The sequence below is a fragment of the Panthera uncia genome, chromosome A2, assembly GCF_023721935.1.
Source record: "Panthera uncia isolate 11264 chromosome A2, Puncia_PCG_1.0, whole genome shotgun sequence".
NCBI lineage: Eukaryota > Metazoa > Chordata > Mammalia > Carnivora > Felidae > Panthera > Panthera uncia.
In genome coordinates, this window is record NC_064816.1 from 2,194,488 (window position 1) to 2,212,251 (window position 17,764).

Below are 17,764 nucleotides of genomic sequence, written 5' to 3' on the forward strand. Positions count from 1 at the left end.
ATTCAAGTTAGTTTTTTTTTTAATTTCTGTCTTTAAATTCAAGTTAGTTTTTTTAAATTTACTTATTTAAATTCAGCTTCCTTGCTTTTCTTTACAAATGTACAGCTGAATTAAGCTACCCTAAAATTTGTGTTTCCTTTTCTCCATTTGTGAACTTTATCTGAGGAGAGCTGCGCAAGATGAACTGTGGTGAGTCATTTCTATCTATCACTCAGTGTCACATCTGTGTGACACAGAGTGCTGTGTGTCCTTGTGGGTTGTCAATCGTCACCGCCAGCTGTGGCCGCAGCATTCCTTTGGGTGAATATCTCACAGTCAATTCATCCGTTCTTTTGTTTTTCTTAAAAAAAATTTTTTTTTTAACATTTACTCATTTTTGAGGGTGAGAGAGACAGAGCATGAGTGAGGGAGGGACAGAGAGAGAGGGAGACGCAGAATCCGAAGCAGGCTCCAGGCTCCGAGCTGTCAGCACAGGGCCTGACCTGGGGCTCGAACTCATGGACCTTGAGATCACGACCTGAGCCGACATCAAGAGTCGGACGCTTAACCGACTGAGCCACCCAGGCTCCCCGAGAGATGACAGTCTTTTTAACAAATGATGCTGGGACAACTGGACATTCACATATAGAGGAAGAAGGAGACGGAGGAGGAAAAGCAGGAGGGGGAGGGGGAAGAGGAGAGAGAGGAGGAGGGGAAGGGGAGGAGGAGGGAGAAAGGAGGAGGAGGGGGGAGGAGAAGAAGGAGGAAGAGGAGGAGGGAGAAAGAGAGGGTGGGGGAAGAAGGGGAGGGGGAGGAGAAGGAGGAGGGGGGGGAGGAGGGGAAGAACATCTACTTTCATACGAGAAAGAACTCCGCGTGGTCGTAGCTCTAAATGTAACATGTAAAACAATGAAACTCCCAGAAGAGAAGATCGGAGAACATCTCCACCTCCTCGGGTTTGCCAAACAGTTCTCAGATAAAACACCCAAGACATAATCCATAAAGTTAAAAACAAATTTGATTCATTGAACCATCATCGAAGTTTAAAACTTCTGCTCCAGGGAAGACACAATTAAGGGGACGGAAACCCGACCTACGGGCTGGGAGAAAAGCATTTGCAAACCACCCGCGCAATAAAGGACTTGCATCCCGCCCGCACAACAAATTTTCAAAACACAGTCATAAGAAAACAAGGCACTGAAAGGACGGCCACTTCACCAAGAAGCACACACGGATGTCGCGTGCACACACGCGAGAGTGTTCAATGCCACTGGTCCCTCAGGGAGACACAGATGAAATCCATAAGGAGACACACACGTCTGAAAATAGCCAAAACTAAAAATACAGACAATGCTAAGTGCTGGAGACGACACAGAGCAATTGGACCTCATTCATCGCTGGGGGGGGGGGGGGGGGGGGGGGGGGGAATGCAGACTGGGGTGGCCACTTGGGAAACCGATCGCAGTTCCTCACAAAGCCAAACGGTTACTCTGGCCCGGAGATCCCCCTGCTAGAAATTTCTCCCCGAGAAATGAACACGGATGTTCGTCCGAACCCTGAACACGTACGTGTGCGGCAGCACTGTTCGTGATCACTGCACCCTAGAAACAACCCCCGTGTGTTCTGTGGGTGAGCACTGCCGTGTGGGGTCCCACAACCGCTCAGCAGCCGGAAGGAACAGGTCCCCGGTGCACCCCCAGCTTGCAGAGGACGGATCTCAAATGCTCCGTGAAAGAAGCCAGTCTGAAAAGCTACCTAATACAGCATTCATTTGTGCGACCTCCAGAAAAGTACTTTAGAAATCATAGCAACAAAGATCAGTGGTTTCCGGGGACTGGGGAGGAGGTGAGGGTCTGACGACGAAGGAGTCCCTGGAGGGAGTATTTCTAGGTGGTGGGAGCACATTCCGTCGTCTGTTCGGGTGACAATTTACATGGCTGTGTGCCTTTGTCAAAGTCCCAGAACCGCACACCAAAGAAAGTGAACACGACGCCACGTACATTTCAGAATGAAAACCAAGATAAGTCTGGGGGCGCCTGGGTGGCTCAGTGCAGTTAAGCATCCGACTTTGGCTCAGGTCATGATCTCACTGTTCATGAGTTCGAGCCCCGCTTTGGGCTCTGCATTGACAATGCAGAGCCTGTGTGGAATTTTCTCTCTCTCTCTCTCCCTCTCTCTCTCTGCCCCTCGCGGGATTCTCTCTCTCTTTCTCTCTCTGCCCCTCGCTCACTTGTGCCCTTTCTCTCTTCAAAAGAAAGAAAGAAAGAAAGAAAGAAAGAAAGACAAACAAGATAAATCTTATTACCAAAAATTACTCCCCAAACATAGAGACACCGTAGGAGTGAGAGCATTGGGGACCGTTGGGCACTTCCTGGGGCTGGTGACATCCTCAGTCTTCACCTGGGTTCAGATCAAGTGGATGCAAGTTTCACAAGAATTTATTGGATTATATATTCATGCTTTATGCGGGGTGTGTGTGTGTGTGTGTCTTAAAAATATGCAAGAGCTCGCCCTGCTATTCCCGAATGAACTAAAACGTGACAGATTCCCGCTGGCGCCTGGCACCGGGTGGGGGGAGGGGAGAAGTTAAGGGAACTGAAAAGGAGATTTATTTTGAAGCCGGAGAAACTCACGGAGGCCGGGCCACTGGGGGGGATCGAGGACCCCGGCCGTTTGTTCTGAGGCCAGTGAGCGGGAGCCACAGAAGACGTTAAGCTAGACCCCATGCCACCTGGGTCCCGTCGTGGCGTGCTGGGGGCCTGGTGACCCTCAGGGTCCTGGGCCTGGCGCCCGCATCTGGATCCGGGTCTGTGACTCAGCCTGGCCTCCGGGTTTTTGCCAAGCTGGTTATTTCTGTTCTGCTGTTCCCCGGCTCTGCGTGGCTCAGACCTATTTCTGCTTTTCATCTGCCCGGAGGGTGGAAAGTCACTCAGGCCTCTGGCTTTGGGGAGCACCTCTCCTCACAGCCATCCGGTTGTGGGTGGGGGTGGGGTGGTGAGCAGGGCAGCGCCTGCCAGCCCCAGTGACCCAACGGGGGCCCTTATCCAACTTCCCATCTGCTGTTCGTTATGAATCAACAGCAAAGAAAACCACACGGGTCTTGCGGGTCTTGCCGTGGGGGAGGGCTGACGGTTGCTGCTGTGTGACCCCAGGCACATCACTCACCCTCTCTGAGCCTTGCTGGTGCCATCCGAGAGGTGTCCCGAATTATGTGTATCTCCAGCGGGAGGGGTTTTCCAGAACTTTCTAGAGCCTTCTAGAACCTCTCAAAGCGGGGTTTCTACCGTCAAACAGGGCAAAGATCTGCTGGATTGGAGACAACCCAAGTCCCCTTTGGCTGTGAGTGCCCATCCAGAAAGCAGCCATGTGTCACCGTCCTATTTCTAGGGTCCCGGGGGCCCAGGGGGCAGGGGCAGGTGGCCCCATGGCCTTGTGGGGAAAGTCCCTGAACCGCACGTTAGACCCTCAAGGTCCCCCTGTGCCTAGGCTGCCTGTCCGCCTCCCCCTCCTGGTGACCTTCCTTGACCCCTATTTAAAGCCCCAACCCAAGCACCCAGCGTGCCCTACCCCCTGCTCTGCTCTCTTTTTCGCTCGGAATGTACCATCATCCAACAGCCTTGAATGTTAAACAAGTATTTCCTTATCTGCGTCTCCATCTAGAACGTTAGGCTTAGTGTTGTCACTTTGTGCCCTGCTGTGCTCGGCACTGTCCCTGGCACACAGTGGGCACTCGGTCCTCGTCCGCAAGGAAGAAGGAAGCTGCCTGGTCAGCGTTGAGAGCCTGGGGCCCTGTGGGCGACAGCAGACTCCGGGCCCCGTCTTGTTCTTCCGCCCGGCGCCCGGGCAACTCACTTCCTGGCCCTGTGCCTCAGTGTTGCATCTGCCCATTGGGAAGTCGGGGCGCCGTGCACCTGAGACGGCCCCTCCACGGGAGCCCCCTGGCTTCCGCCCGTTTTCGGAAAAGATCCTCATTGGCCTTGCCCCGACCTCTCGACCTCCCCCCATCGGCTCCGCGGAGGGGAAGGAGGGGTGCGCCCGGGGCCCGCCTGGAGGCGGCGTCAGAGGCCCCGGGAGGATGGAGTCCGCCCGTTCTCCAGAATGAGGAAGGAGGGCCCGGTGGGGCGCTGCGGGGACGCTCACTGCACCCTGTGGTTGGGCCCTTCCTCCCGGCACCCCGCCCTCCCCGGGGGGCACCCGCCCTCAACCAGTTTGGCAGGGCAGGCCGGGTCTGGAGATGGGCGGGGAGCCCTGAGCCTCCGCGCCTTCCTGGGCGCCTCCTCCCGCCCCCAGCCGCCCGCCCCGCGCCCGCCGGACACCCAGGCCTCGCCGGGCGCTCGAGGCCGGGGAGTCGGCGTCCCCGGGGGTGACCCCCCCCCCCAAGAAGGGTGCGCGGCCCCGGTACGCCCGACGGCCGTCCGGGCGGGGAGCCCTCCCCGGGGCGGGGCCATGCCGCCTCGTGCCCGCTGAGGCCCCCACCATGGCCCGCTCGCTGACCTGGTGCTGCTGCCCCTGCTGCCTGACCGAGGATGAGAAGGCGGCGGCCCGGATCGACCAGGACATCAACAGGATCCTGCTGGAGCAGAAGAAGAGGGACCGCGGGGAGCTGAAGCTGCTGCTTCTGGGTGAGCGGGCGGGTGGGGTGCGCACGGGACGCCGCCGGGGACCCCACGGGGCCGGGAGAGCCTGACCCACTTGGGGGCGAGAAGTCTAAGGCCCAGAGAGACCAGGTCCTCGCCCCGAGGTGCGGGCAGCGGGAGGCCGGGAGGGGCTTGTGCAGGGTTGGGGGGGTGGCGCGTGCCCTGCCGGCCTCTGCCCTGGCGTCAGGGGAAGGGGGCCATGAGCCCAGGCGTGCAGCCGGCCTCGGGGCCTCCCCGTCGGCCGCCGAGGGCCCTGCCCCCTGTCTGTCTGCCCCACGCCGCCCGGGGAGGGCCTGGCCCCCGCCTGCTCTGGCGGGCTCGCGGGGGAGTCCCTGGGCCCGGGCATTGCCCGCGGGCTGTGACCCACTGGCTCACTGATTCATTCATTCGAGAAGTATCGACTAACTCTCCGGGCGGGCGCCGCAGCCACCGAGATGGGCGATGTCCCTGCCTCCGGGGACCTCATCTTGCCGACAGGGAGACAGACGGCCCAGAAGCCAATAAGCAGAGAGAGAATTTCCGGCGGCAAGAAGAGTGAGGAGGAAAATAATCCAGGGTGGAAGGGAAGAGTGACGGGGGTGGCAGGTCGTAAGGCTCCAAGGTTGTGGCCTCCCAAAGCGCAGAGTCTTGTCCCCAACGCATGTCCACTCCCTCCACCCCTGGGGCCCTGCGGGCTTCCCCTCCGGATGCCAGCCTCAGAGGGGCTCCCGGGACATCCTGAGCCCTGGGGTTGGGGGGACACCAGGGAAGGTCTCAGGTGTCTGGAAGTCACATCTGCCTGCCCTGGGCCAGGAGGCCGGCCATCCGTATGGCGGCCTCACTCTTCCCTGCCTCCGAGGTAGGGGGGCCCTGGGGAGTGGAGAGGAGGGTGTAGAAGCCTGGGGCCCCCAAGATTGCACCTTAATTAGGGCCCTTCTGACTCTAGTCTTTTATGGAAAAGACACCCCCCCCCATTTAGTTTTCCAAGGAACCTGGCATGGGGACGGTCTCAATGGCCCCGTGGCTGGCCCCTCAGACCCCAACTCCTGCAACTTCCTCCTGCGATCCTTTGGCACAGGCCCTTGCCTTCTTTGCTTTTTTCAATTATTTCATTTTCCTGAAGCTTCGGCAAAATCGTCAGTGAGGCTATCTGAGCCTGGAAGGTTTTAATTAAAAATTTAATTACTTGGGACGCCTGGGTGGCTCAGTCGGTTAAGCGTCCAGCTTCGGCGTCAGGCCCCGTGCTGACCGCTCGGAGCCCGGAGCCTGCTTCGGATTCTGTGCCTCCCTCTCTCTCTGCCCCTCCCCTGCTCACGCTCTGTCTCTCCCTGTCTCTCAAAAAATAAGTAAACATTAAAAAATTAAAAAAAAAAAAAAAGAATTAAATTACTTGGGGCGCCTGGGTGGCTCAGTCAGTTGAGCGTCTGACTTCAGCTCAGGTCACGATCTCGTGGTTCATGAGTTCAAGCCCCACATCGGGCTCTCGGCTGTCAATGTAGAGCCTGCTTTGGATCCTCTGTCGCCCTCTCTCTCTGCCCCTCCCCTGCTTGCATCCTCTTTCTCAAAAATAAATAAAATATTTTTTTTTTTAATTAAAGAATTTAATTACTTTAATTGCTATCTCTATTTGACATCTTCAGACTAGGTAGGCTATTACAGGAAGAGGATGTATGATATATGATGTATCATATTATTATATTATTATTAGGGCTTTTAATAATATTATTATTAGGGCTACTTAGGCTATCTGTTTTTTCTTGCGTCAGTTTTGGTGATCGATGTCTGTCAAAGAACTTGTCCCTTTCTTCGAAGCTGTCGAAGGTATGGGAATCAATCGTGTGCCCCATTCCCTTGTCCTGAGGGACATGTGAAGCGTCCATCTTTCATTCTGTTTGTCTGCTCGCTTCCTCTCGATCCACCCGGCACGGAGGTTTACCGATGCTGGCGATCTTTCCTTGCACACCTCGAGTTTATGTATCCGAACCTCAGGGCCTTTCCACTTGCTGTTCTCCCTGCCGGTGGCTCTCGGCGTCACCCACGCCTCCATGCGGCCGGTGCTGTCACTCAAGGCAACACAACTCGTGTGTCACCTCCGCAGAGAAGTCTTCCTGGATTCCTTGACCACAAAGGCGGCCGGTCCTTCTCCTTCCTCCTTTCTTCAGGGCACGTACGGACGTTCTGTAGATTTGTTTAACTTGTTCTTTCCTGTCTGTCTCTCCAGTTACACGGAGGTGGGGACCGTGTCTTTCTTGTTCATGCCTCTGTCCCCAGCATCCGGCCCAGGGAGCATAGTGAACCTGACAGAGAACAGATGCCCAGAGCGTAATTTATGAATGAATAAGCGAATGAAGGAATCCTGTCTCTGGGGCGACTTCCCCTGGAGCTGCACCGCATCTTCCAGAGCTGGGAAGGTCCCTGGTGCCACACCACGCTGACCACTGCCCAGCCCTCCCCACACCAGGAAGCCCCTTCTGCTGGTGTGCGGTGGGGGCAGGGAGGTTGTTCATGTTCCCAAGCGCTGATGGTGGCCCTGTGGACCACGCTGTGGACTGTGGTTTTGACCACCCCCTACCCCCCAGCGCCAAGGGCTGCTTCCACACCTCTCTCCCTTCTTGAAAACAGGAATTGAAACCAAAAGTTATTTTTTCCTGGAGGTGGCTGGTCTTTTTGAGGAAGCAGGCTTAGGGGCCGGGAGTCTGTCCCTGACAGGAAGCGATTGGCGTGTTGGAGAATGTTGGGGGGGGGGGGGGGACGTCAGAATGAAGCCATTAAAGGAGCCAGCTCTGTCCACAGAGCTTGAGGTGGATACCGCTCCTGTCCCCAGGTGGGGAAACCGAGGCCCAGAGAGGCGAAGCGATTTGCCCAAGGTCACACAGCCAGGATCGGAACCTAGAATTCTGGTTCCGGAGCCCATGCATTTGACTTCCCTGTGAATGTGCCTCTGGAGAGAAAAGCCACAGCACCCCAGTGACAGACGGGGAAACTGAGGCCCAGGGAGGTGATGGGATTGGTCTGGGGTCGGCAGCCAGTCTGAGCCAGAGCTGGACCTAGAAGCTGAGCCTCCTGCCCTCCAGCATGTCCCCGTGGCCCCGTCTCCTGGACCATCAGAGGTCTGGGGCGGCCTTCTGCCGTGGAAGGAGCCGCCAGGTTCCCCTTCCTCTCCACCCCCAGGAGGAAGCAGGCCCTACCCCTCTGGCCCACCAGGTGGGAAGAGCTGTCCCTGCAGCCCCCAGCCCCATTTGCGGACTTTCCCGCAGCAGACCAGGAACCTGGGGCTGGAGAGGTTCCAGAATCCTCCGTGGCTTCAGGACAGTCACGGGCTGCAAAGAGAGGGTTCCACCAGTGGAGTCTTCAGACTTTAGGTTGTGACCCAGTCATGAGTCACAAAATCCATGCTGTGGGTGGCGATCAGGATTTTTTTGTTTTTCCTTCAACGACACAGGAGAGAAGAAAATCAGTGCCTCGCAAGTCAGCCGTTGTTCTGTGTGACCTTTGATGGGTCCCCACATGTCTGGGGGAGACCCGAGGTCTGAGAGTTGAAAGGCTACCGGGAAGGAGATCAAAGGGAGTGGTCCCCTGCGCTCATCTCGGTCCCCCTTCCCGCAGCCCCCACAGGACCTGTCTGGCTCCCGAGTGTCTGTGGACACGTGACGTGGACATGACGTTCATTGTCCGATACTCTGACGGCGCCTGACCCGGCAGGCTGGCCGGAGCCCGTTTTGTCAGTGAAGGACCCACCAGGGCTCGAGTTTACTCCCTTGCTTCTCTGCTAGCTGTGGGACCCCGGGAAAATCACCCCACCTCTCTGATTCCCGGGTGTCTTTTGCAAATAGCAAACCGGTGGGACTCTTTGGTGGGGGGGGTTGGCTGAGGACAGGCACGGGGTATTTTGGCCCAGACACCAAGAGTTAAATCAAGCTCGCGGTGACTATGGATATGGGGAACTTTCTGGTTTAATACCGCTAACCCATGAGCTCTGCACTCGGACAGAACGAGGTCTGAGTCCCAGCTTGGCCCCTTAACCGGCTGCGTTGGCCCGAGGCAAGCCCATCAGCCGATCTGGGACTCAGTTTCCCCATATGAAGAGTGGGCCAAGAGCCGTCCTTCTGTCAGGCGATCTCAGACCCATACGGCTCCGTGTTGGAGACTTTCAGGCTGTGGACCCGGGGCGCGGGGGTGTTTTGGGTGTTTTTTGGGGGGAAACTTTTTATTTCGGAATACTTTTAGATGTACGGAAGAGTGGCAAAGACAGAGCAGACGTTCCCGTCTACTAAACGGCTTCCCCTGTGTTGACATCTCGTATGACCCCGGTGCACCTGTCCCAGTGGGAGAGCTCCCTCGGAACCTCACGACTGCGCTCCGTGAGCGGGGCTCCGGGCCTGGGATGTGGCCGGTTCCCTGCGGGGGCCCTTTTTCTGTTCCAATTTCCCATTCAGCATCTCGCGTCACATGTCAGGCTTTTCCCCTCGGTTAACTTTTCCGTTTGAAATGCTTTCAGACCCACTGAAACGTTGCGCCCGGTTCTCCTGCAAATGTTGGTGTTTTACCATATTTCCTCTCTTCTCCATCTCCCTCCGTCTCGCTCCTTTTTTTTTTTGTAAGTTGACTTATTGATTTTGAGAGAGAGAGTGTGGGAGCAGGGGAGGGGCAGAGAGGGGGCGGGGAAGGGAGAGAATCCCAAGCAGGCTCCGCGATGTCAGCGCAGAGCCTGACGCGGGGCTCGGACCCACGAACCACGAGATCGTGACCTGAGCTGAAACCAAGACTCGGACGCTTAACCGACTGAGCCACCAGGTGCCCCAGAGCAACTCATGTTCTTGGACCTCGAGTCCAGTGGACTTAACCACACCTGGTGTCACCCCAGGCCTGCCCTTGTTGCCCACAGATATGTGGGGACACGGAGCTCCTGGGGGGGCACCCTCTCTTCTCTCCGCCTCCTCCACCCCCACTCTGCTCCCTCCGACTGTTTCCTCTTTCTGGGCTCCACCCCTTCCTTTCCTGCTGCTTCCTGTTCCTCCTTCCAGTCCCCCCTCCTGTGCCGGGAAGGACCCCATGCCAGGGTCCCCCAGGAGCTGGGCGGGGCAGGGAGCTGTGGGAGGAGCCTCCCGGTCCCACCCCTCCTGCCTGGCTATCACACCATTTTACAGATGGGAAAACAGAGGCGCGCACACACACACACACACACACACACACACACGCCAGGGCTCAGGCAGCAGGGAGTCGAGCCTTCCTCTCTGAGCTTCCAGACCGGGACTACCGAAGATCTAAGTGTTATTGTCGCAAGCCCAGGGCTGGCTTTTCTGGGCGTGGGACCCGGGCAGTCCCGCAGTGCCCTGGGCTCAGAAGGGCCCCGGCGTGCACTTGGCCCCGTGAATCGTGTAGATGGCCCCGCAAGGACCCCTCTCCCCGCTCTCGTCCATCAGCGAAGCCTTCTTAGTCCGTCTCCCAAATATCTCTCGAATGTCTTCTTTCCACCGGGTCCAGCCCCCGTCGTCACTCACCTAGACCTCCACCCCGGACGCCCTGCCCCTGCCCTCGCCCCCGCAGTCTGTCTTCCCTGCAGCGGCCACCGCAGAACACCTTCGAGGACCTGGGTCGGGTGCCCCACTCCCCATAGCCCTCCAGGGCTCCCACCTCCCTGGGGTAAAAGCCCGAGTCCTCCGCGTGGCCCCCAGACCCCCCGCACCACCTGGCCTCCCCCCCCACCCCCACTCTGCTCCAGCCAAACAGCCTTTTTGCTGTTCCTCAGTATTTTCAGCCCCGTGGGCCAGACCCTCTCGGACTGCCCGCTTCTGCTGCCGGAGCGAGCAAACAGCCAGAGGCCATGGGGACACAAATGGCGGTGACTGTGTGCCAATAAAACTTTATTTAGGGACGCCGAAACAGGAATTCCAGACCAGCTCCACATGTGATGAAATACTCGTGGTTGTTTTTTTTTTTTTTAATTCCTTTCAATCGTTTAAAAATGTCAAACCCACAAGCACAGAAAGTATTTGAGCCGTGAAGGCTGTCATGCAAACTGAAAACCTGCTGGGCACGCGGACACAGGCTGCCGGCTGGCTGGCCCCTCGAACCCTGGTTGGCTGACCCCCCCCCCCCCCCAGGGGCCTCTTACGGGGCGCTCGTTTCCCCTCGCAGGCAGGCTCTGACAGCAGGGGAAACTGAGGCACGCAAGGGGAAGGCGCTCGCCCAGGGTTCCGGAGCGGGGTTGGAGCCCCGGGGTGGTGGGTGGCGGGAGCCCCTGGGACTGAGCTGCTGGTGTCCCCTCCCCCCCTCCCCCCAGGCCCCGGCGAGAGCGGGAAGAGCACGTTCATCAAGCAGATGCGCATCATCCACGGGGCGGGCTACTCGGAGGAGGAGCGCAAGGGCTTCCGGCCCCTCATCTACCAGAACATCTTCGTGTCCATGCAGGCCATGATCGAGGCCATGGACTGGCTGCAGATTCCGTTCAGCAGGCCCGAGAGCAGGGTGAGCGAGCGGGGGGCTCGGGCCGGGGCCGCATGCTGGTGGCCCTGTGGCACTGGGGGTGGGACCCGTCCCTTCCGACCCTCGGGCCCAGGCTGTGTCCACTAGGACCCCCGGGGCAGGATGCGCGCCCTCTGACCCCAAAGCCCAACACATCTTCCCCTCACAACTTCTGGGGCAGGACCGCGTCCCCTCAGACGCCCCCACCCTGTCAGGCCGAGTCCCCTCAGACACCCCCACCCTGGTGGGACCATGTCCCCTCGGACCCTCCAGATCAAGACTATGTCCCCTCAGAACCACAGGTCTGGGCCGTGTCTCATAGAACCCTCCGTTCAGGGCCATGTCCCTTTGGACACCTGGGACAGGGCCGTGTTTCTTGGGTCCCCAGGTCTTGTCAACTCTACCCCAGGAGTTTCCGTGCATTCCAGGCAACTCGGCATCAGCCCCCCTCTCGTGCTGTCCTGTGGGCCCTGCGATGACAGGGGTGGCCTGGGGGGGGGGGTCCCGAACCAGCACCCGCTTTGCTGTAGCAATGTTAATACCATCGACCGGCGACAGAGTCCGGCTTCGGGGCGGGCAGCTCCGTGTGCACGTGTCACAGGAACACCTCCCACGCTCTCCACCCTCGTCACCAGTGGGGGTGTGCACAGTGCGGTACGGTTCCCGGCAGGCCTCTCGCCCGTGGTCCTCCTGAGGAACTAGAAGGTTACGGCCTCGAGTGGCAGATGCCCAGATCTCCCTGCCCCAGCCCCATGCCGCTGTCCGTGTCCATGAGTTTGCTTTTTCTAGAAGCCTCACGCAAGTGGGGTCATGCAGTGTTCGTCCTTCTGTGCCTGGCTTATTTCACTTAACGTGATGTCCCCCAGATTCATTCATGTCGTTACCTATTGCGGATTCCCCTTCTTTTTTTAAGGCTCAGCAATAGCCGTGTGTGTGTGTGTGTGTGTGTGTGCGCGCATGCACCACATTCTCTTGATGGACATTTAGGTTGTTTCTACGCCTTGGCTATTGTGACTCGTGCTGCAGTCAACACAGGATGTTAGTATCTTTTCAAGATCCTGATTTCAATTCTTTCGGGTAAACGCTCAGAAGTCGCATTGCTGGATCATAGGGTAGTTCTATTTTAATTTTTTTGAGGACCCTCCACACTTGTTTGCATTCCCCCCAACAGCACACGAGGGCTCCAATTTCTCCACAGCCTCGCCAGCACTTGTGGGTTTTAAAAAAATATTTATTTATGTTTGAGAGAGAGAGAGAGAGAGAGAGAACAAGCAGGGGAGGAGCAGATCGCGGGAGACACAGAATCTGAACTGTCAGCACAGAGCCTGACGCGGGGCTCGAACTCACAAACCGTGAGATCGTGACCTGAGCCAAAGTCAGATGCTTAACTGACTGAGCCACCCAGGTGCCCCTAGAATAGCGGTTTTAACTGAGCTCTAACACACGTGCTGAAGAAGCCAGTTCACAAGCTCAGTGAAGCCATCACAACGTAAGTGCCCGTGTGTAATCGCTGCCCAGGACGAGAAGCAGAACGTGTCCCCAGAGGCTCCTTCCCCAAATCACTACCCCCCAGGAGTAACCAGCAGCTATATTGGGGTTATCTATTTTTGAACTTCTCATACATGGAATTATACAGAACGTTCTCGCATGTCTGGCTTCTGACACTGCTCAGTATGTCTGTACTTCTTCCATCTTTGGGGCATAGTTGTGGTTTGTTCATTTCTATCATACGTGTTTCATGAAAACCTACACATCTCTGTTGGGTATCTGTGTAGAAGTAGATTTGGATCATAAAGTAGATTAGATTAGGAGGAGACACCAGACCGTCTCCAAGCACTTGACTATTTCACACTCCTGCCAGCAGTACATGAAGAGTTCCAGTTGCCACTCATCCTTGCCAACATTGGATGCTGTCGGCTCGTTTTAGCCATTCTGGTGGGTTCTTGGAGGTATTTCATTGTGGTTCTGATTTGCATTTCCCTGATTAAGAAGGAGGCTGCACACCTCTTCACAGGTTTATCGGACATTTGGATATACCATTTTGTGAAACAACTGTTCAAATCTTTCGCCCATTTTTGTTTTTGGCTTTGTTTTTGCCCTTTTTTTTTTCTTACTGATTTATAGCAGATTCTTTGTATGTTCTGGAAGAGAGCACTTTGTTGTGTATTTTGTAAATATTTTCTCCCCATCCATACCTTGCATCTTAATTGTTTGCATGGTGTCCGGATGAATAGCTCTTAATTTTAATGAAGTCCATCATGTCAGTCTTCTGCTTACTGGTGTGTTGTTGGATTTTTGCTTTTTGTGTTTGTTTGTTTGTTTGTTTGTTTGTTTGTTTTTGGTAGCCAGCTTAAGAGATGTTTTTCCCCCTCAAGGTCATGATGAAATTCTCTATCGCTATCTTTAACTTTTTTTACTTACTTGTTTTTTAAAGTTTTATTTATTTATTCTTGAGAAAGCAAGAGAGAGAAAGTACGCTCATGGGAGCAGGGGAGGGGCAGAGAGAGAGGGAGAGAGAGAGAGAATCCCAAGCAGGCTCTGTGCTGTCAGCATGGAGCTGGACACGAGGCTTGAACCCATGAACCGGGAGATCACGACCTGAGCTGAAACCAAGAGTAGGATGCTCAACCGACTGAGCCCCCCCAGGTGCCCCTCTATTGCTATCTTTTAAGTGGAGCTTTATTGTTTCAGATTTAGATTTACATTGTACCTGGAATTGATTCCTGTGTAGGGTGTGATCACGTTTCTTTCCTTTTTTATCCTCCTGGTGCAGCTATTCAATGGTGGCAGTGCCCCTTAACATTTTTCCCACCGTACCACAGTCTCGTCTTTGTGATAAATCGGGTGTTCAGATGTGCCTGGATCTGTTAACGCTCACTGTTCTGTTCTGTTGGTCAATACCTCTGCCTTTGAGTGAACATCATTTCATGTTAGTGATTGCAGCTTCCTAATACGTAGTCTCGGAGCCTGCGAGTGGAAATCCTTCCACTTTGTCCTCCAGAATGGCGTCGGCTGCTCCGGGCCCTTTTGCATTTCTACATTAAGTTTAGAATTATCTTGTCAGTTTTTACGCGCACACACACCTTTCTGGGATTTTGGTAGAATTGCATGGAATCTGTAGATTAATTTGGGGAGAACTGGTAGCTTAAAAATGCTGAGTCTTTCAATCCACGAACACAGCATAGCCTTCCAATTATTTAGATCCTTTACATTTTTTCCTTAGCGGGACGTCTGGGTGGCTCAGTCGGTTAAACGTCCGACTTTGACTCAGGTCACGATCTCAAGGTTCACGAGTTCGAGCCCCACATCGGGCTCTGTGCTGACAGTGCAGAGCCCCCTATGTTGTTGTTTTTTAATGTTTTCTTTTTTTCTTTCTTTATTTAGAGAGCATGAGCAGGGAAGGGGCAGAGAGAGAGAGAGGGAGAGAGAGAATCCCAAGCAGGCTCCATGCTGCCAGCACAGAGCCCGATGCGGGGATCGAACTCACAGACCGTGAGATCATGACCTGAGGTGAAATCAAGAGCCGGGCGCTTAACCGACTGCGCCACCCAGGTGCCCCGCAGAGCCTACTTTGGATCATCTCTCCCCCCGCCTCACCCCTCCTTCGCTCGCACGCGTGCGCCGGCTCGCACAAATAAACATTTAGTAAACAATTTTTTTCTTCGTGATGTTTGTATATTTCAGCGTGGCGAGATTTCACGTGTGTTGTTAGATTTATTCCTAGGTATTTGAGATCTTTTTTTTTTTTTTTTTGCTACCGTAAATGGGATTTAAATTCTTGAAAACGTCCACCAGTTAGTGGTTAATATATAAGCCACACATCGGATGTGTGTCTGTTGATCTCGCCAAGGTAACTAGTTTATTCTGACAGCTCATCGCTAGACTGTGTTGGACTTTCTACGTGCAGCCATGCTCTCGGCGAGTAACCACCGTGCGACACACTCCTTTCCAAACCTGACGCCTTTCGTTTCCTTTCCCTCTTGGGTGGCCCTGGCAAGGACCTCAGTAGAAGTGGTGGCCCTCGTTGTCACACTCTCAGGCACAGAGGCACACACACACACCCACGAGCATACACGCACGTGCCCACGCGGACACACGCACCCACGTGCACAGGCCAAGGCGGAAGTCTGAGCCGCCGTCCCTGCTGGAAGGAAAGGAGGACGGGTGGAGGCAGGGGAGGGGCAGCACGAGGGGCCGGCGGGCGCACGGCTCCGGCTGCGTGTGCCTCGACCTCCCCGCGGGACCTGCACGCATTGTTTCATCACGCTACCTGTCTGTCGTGAGGGCACCTGTAGCGACTTGCCTCATGAGCGTCAAAGATGCAGAACTGATGTCCCTGCACGTGCCTTCTCTGCTGCCCCTCTGCCCTCCATCTGGGGACAAAGGGGGGTGCGAAGGAAGGAGCAGAGGCGAGGCGGGGGGGGGGCTAGGAACTGCAGTGTGTGGGGGGGCGTTCCGTCGCAGAGGGGCACAGTGGCTGGCGGGGATGTCTGACTCGCCCCGTCCCTCCCTCCCCAGCACCACGCCAGTCTGGTCATGAGCCAGGACCCCTACAAAGTGACCACTTTCGAGAAGCGCTGCGCGGTGGCCATGCAGTGGCTGTGGAGGGACGCCGGCATCCGGGCCTGTTATGAGCGTCGCCGGGAGTTTCACCTGCTGGACTCGGCCGTGTAGTGAGTGCGGAGCTCGGGGGCGGCAGGTGTGGGGCCCAGATGCAGCCGGTGGTGAACTCGTCCCGGGACAGAAGGGGCCCAGGCTGGTTGGCTCCCACTGCGGGAGGTGCTGTGGATGGTCTTGCTCCCGGGTGACGTCGTTCCTGGGGGGACACAGCTCCTAGGGTGACGTCGTTCCTGGGGGGACAGTGCTCATCACCACGCAGTGACACTCCCTGGGCACGATGCTGGGCATTGAGGGCGATTTGACAGCTGCAGCTTGTTCCCAGGCCATCACTTTTCTTGGCACAGCGTCACTCCTGGGGGTGACAGCTCTCCCAAGGTGACACCCCTCCCCCGGTGACACTGTTCTTGAGTTCACACTGTCCTTGAAGTCCTGCTGTTCTGAGGGTGAGGCTGCTTCGCCCCGTGCTCCCTCAGCCTCAGGGTGATGCTCCCAGGCCACCTGCAGACCCAGAGGTCCGGCCCCTCCCCAGCAGCTCCCCTCCCCCCGCGGGGTCGTCTCTGGGCTTTGGAGGGGGGTCTGAGAAACAAAGGGAGGCTGCGAGACTAGGCCTCAGGGCTCCTCACTCCACAGCTACCTGTCCCACCTGGAGCGCATCACTGAGGAGGACTACATCCCCACGGCACAGGACGTGCTCCGGAGCCGCATGCCCACCACCGGCATCAATGAGTACTGCTTCTCCGTGCAGAAGACCAACCTGCGGTGAGCCCATGGCCCGGAGCTGGGGAAAGCTTCCTGTAGGAGGGGGCAAAGGAAATGGGGCCCTGAAGGATGAATAGGAGTTTCCCAGTACCAGTCCTCAAGCAGCTTCCAGGCTGAAGGAGGCTGAGCTGGATCTAGACACCTGGAGTCCCCATGCAGTCAGGTGTGGGACCTGGAAGAGCCCAGAATGAGGCCACCAGAGGTCCAGGAGGGCAGGTCTTCCTGAAGGAGGGGACATTGGTATTGGGGCATTGAAGGTTGAATAGGAGTTCAGTCGGATAACTTGAAGGGCTGCTGGGTAGGAGGAGACGGAGACTGTGTGGTCAGCGGTTTTCCAGAGGGATTGATTTGGGCCTGGGGAAGCTCAGAGGGTGATCCCCCTGATGGGGTGAGGCTGGAGGTCAGGGGACTCAGGAGTGGGCGGGAGCCATGATCCAGGCAGGAAGCGCTGGTAAGGGCCAGGGCAGTGGTCGCGGGGATGGAAATGAGGGGATGGAGCAAAAATTGTTTCCGACGTAGAATGGGCAGGACCAGATGAGCCCAAGGATCAGAGAATCTGGGTGATGGGGTAAATGTCAGGTCACGGTGGTGGTGGCAGCGTGGGGGTGTTAGACTAGACAATGATGTCCTTTGGGGCACGTTGAGTCTGAGGGATCTGGGGCATCTGGGAGGTGGCTAGACACACACAGGCCTGAGCTGGAAGGCAGAGGCGTGAGTGGCCAGCGCAGCAAGGGGTCCAGGCAGAGTGACGGCCAGCGTCGAAGACTAAAGGTGAGGTCGGGAAGAGTACACCAGGAAAAGCGACTTCTGGGATTGGCATTTAGAGGGTCATTAGTGACCTTAACAAGCTCCGTGTCTGTGGGCTGATGGCAGGGAGCTGTGGAGGGTGCGGGGTGAGGACTGGACACAGGGGTTGTGCTCACCTCACCCATACTGAGTCTCACACTGTCCTGAATTGATACCCCAAACGTGCTCCTCTGGCCTTTGCAATAGTCCTCACCAGGAAGGCTCATAATTTATCTGTTTGCCATCAGTCTCCTCCCCTGACGGAGAGCCCCACAAGGCTAGGGGCTGAGTTTGATTCCCCTGCTTTGCTAGCGATGATCAGCTCAAGATCAGAGTGGAAGTTAGTGAATGTGGGAGGAGAGTTGGAAAGATGGAAGGATAAATGAGTGGATGGATGGGTGAGTGTATGTATGTATAGGTGTGTGGAGGGTGGGTGAACGGGTGGGTGGATGGACGCAAGAGTATGTGGGTGGTTGGATGGATGGTTGGTTCAATGGTTGGGTAGATGGATAGATGGATGGATGGATGGATGGATGGAC

The 17,764-nt window shown here is 56.2% G+C and overlaps 1 protein-coding gene across 1 annotated transcript in view; it reads left to right on the top strand.

Annotated features, from left to right (window-relative positions):
• Positions 1–3,612: 3,612 nt before the first annotated feature.
• Positions 3,613–17,764, top strand: part of GNA15 (G protein subunit alpha 15) — a 20,980-nt gene continuing 6,828 nt past the window's right edge. The window contains exons 1-4 of the mRNA XM_049642347.1: positions 3,613–4,601; positions 10,879–11,063; positions 15,579–15,733; positions 16,311–16,439. Coding sequence (XP_049498304.1) covers positions 4,457–4,601; positions 10,879–11,063; positions 15,579–15,733; positions 16,311–16,439 — 614 coding nt within the window. The 5' untranslated portion in view covers positions 3,613–4,456. The remainder of the gene's footprint in view (positions 4,602–10,878; positions 11,064–15,578; positions 15,734–16,310; positions 16,440–17,764) is intronic.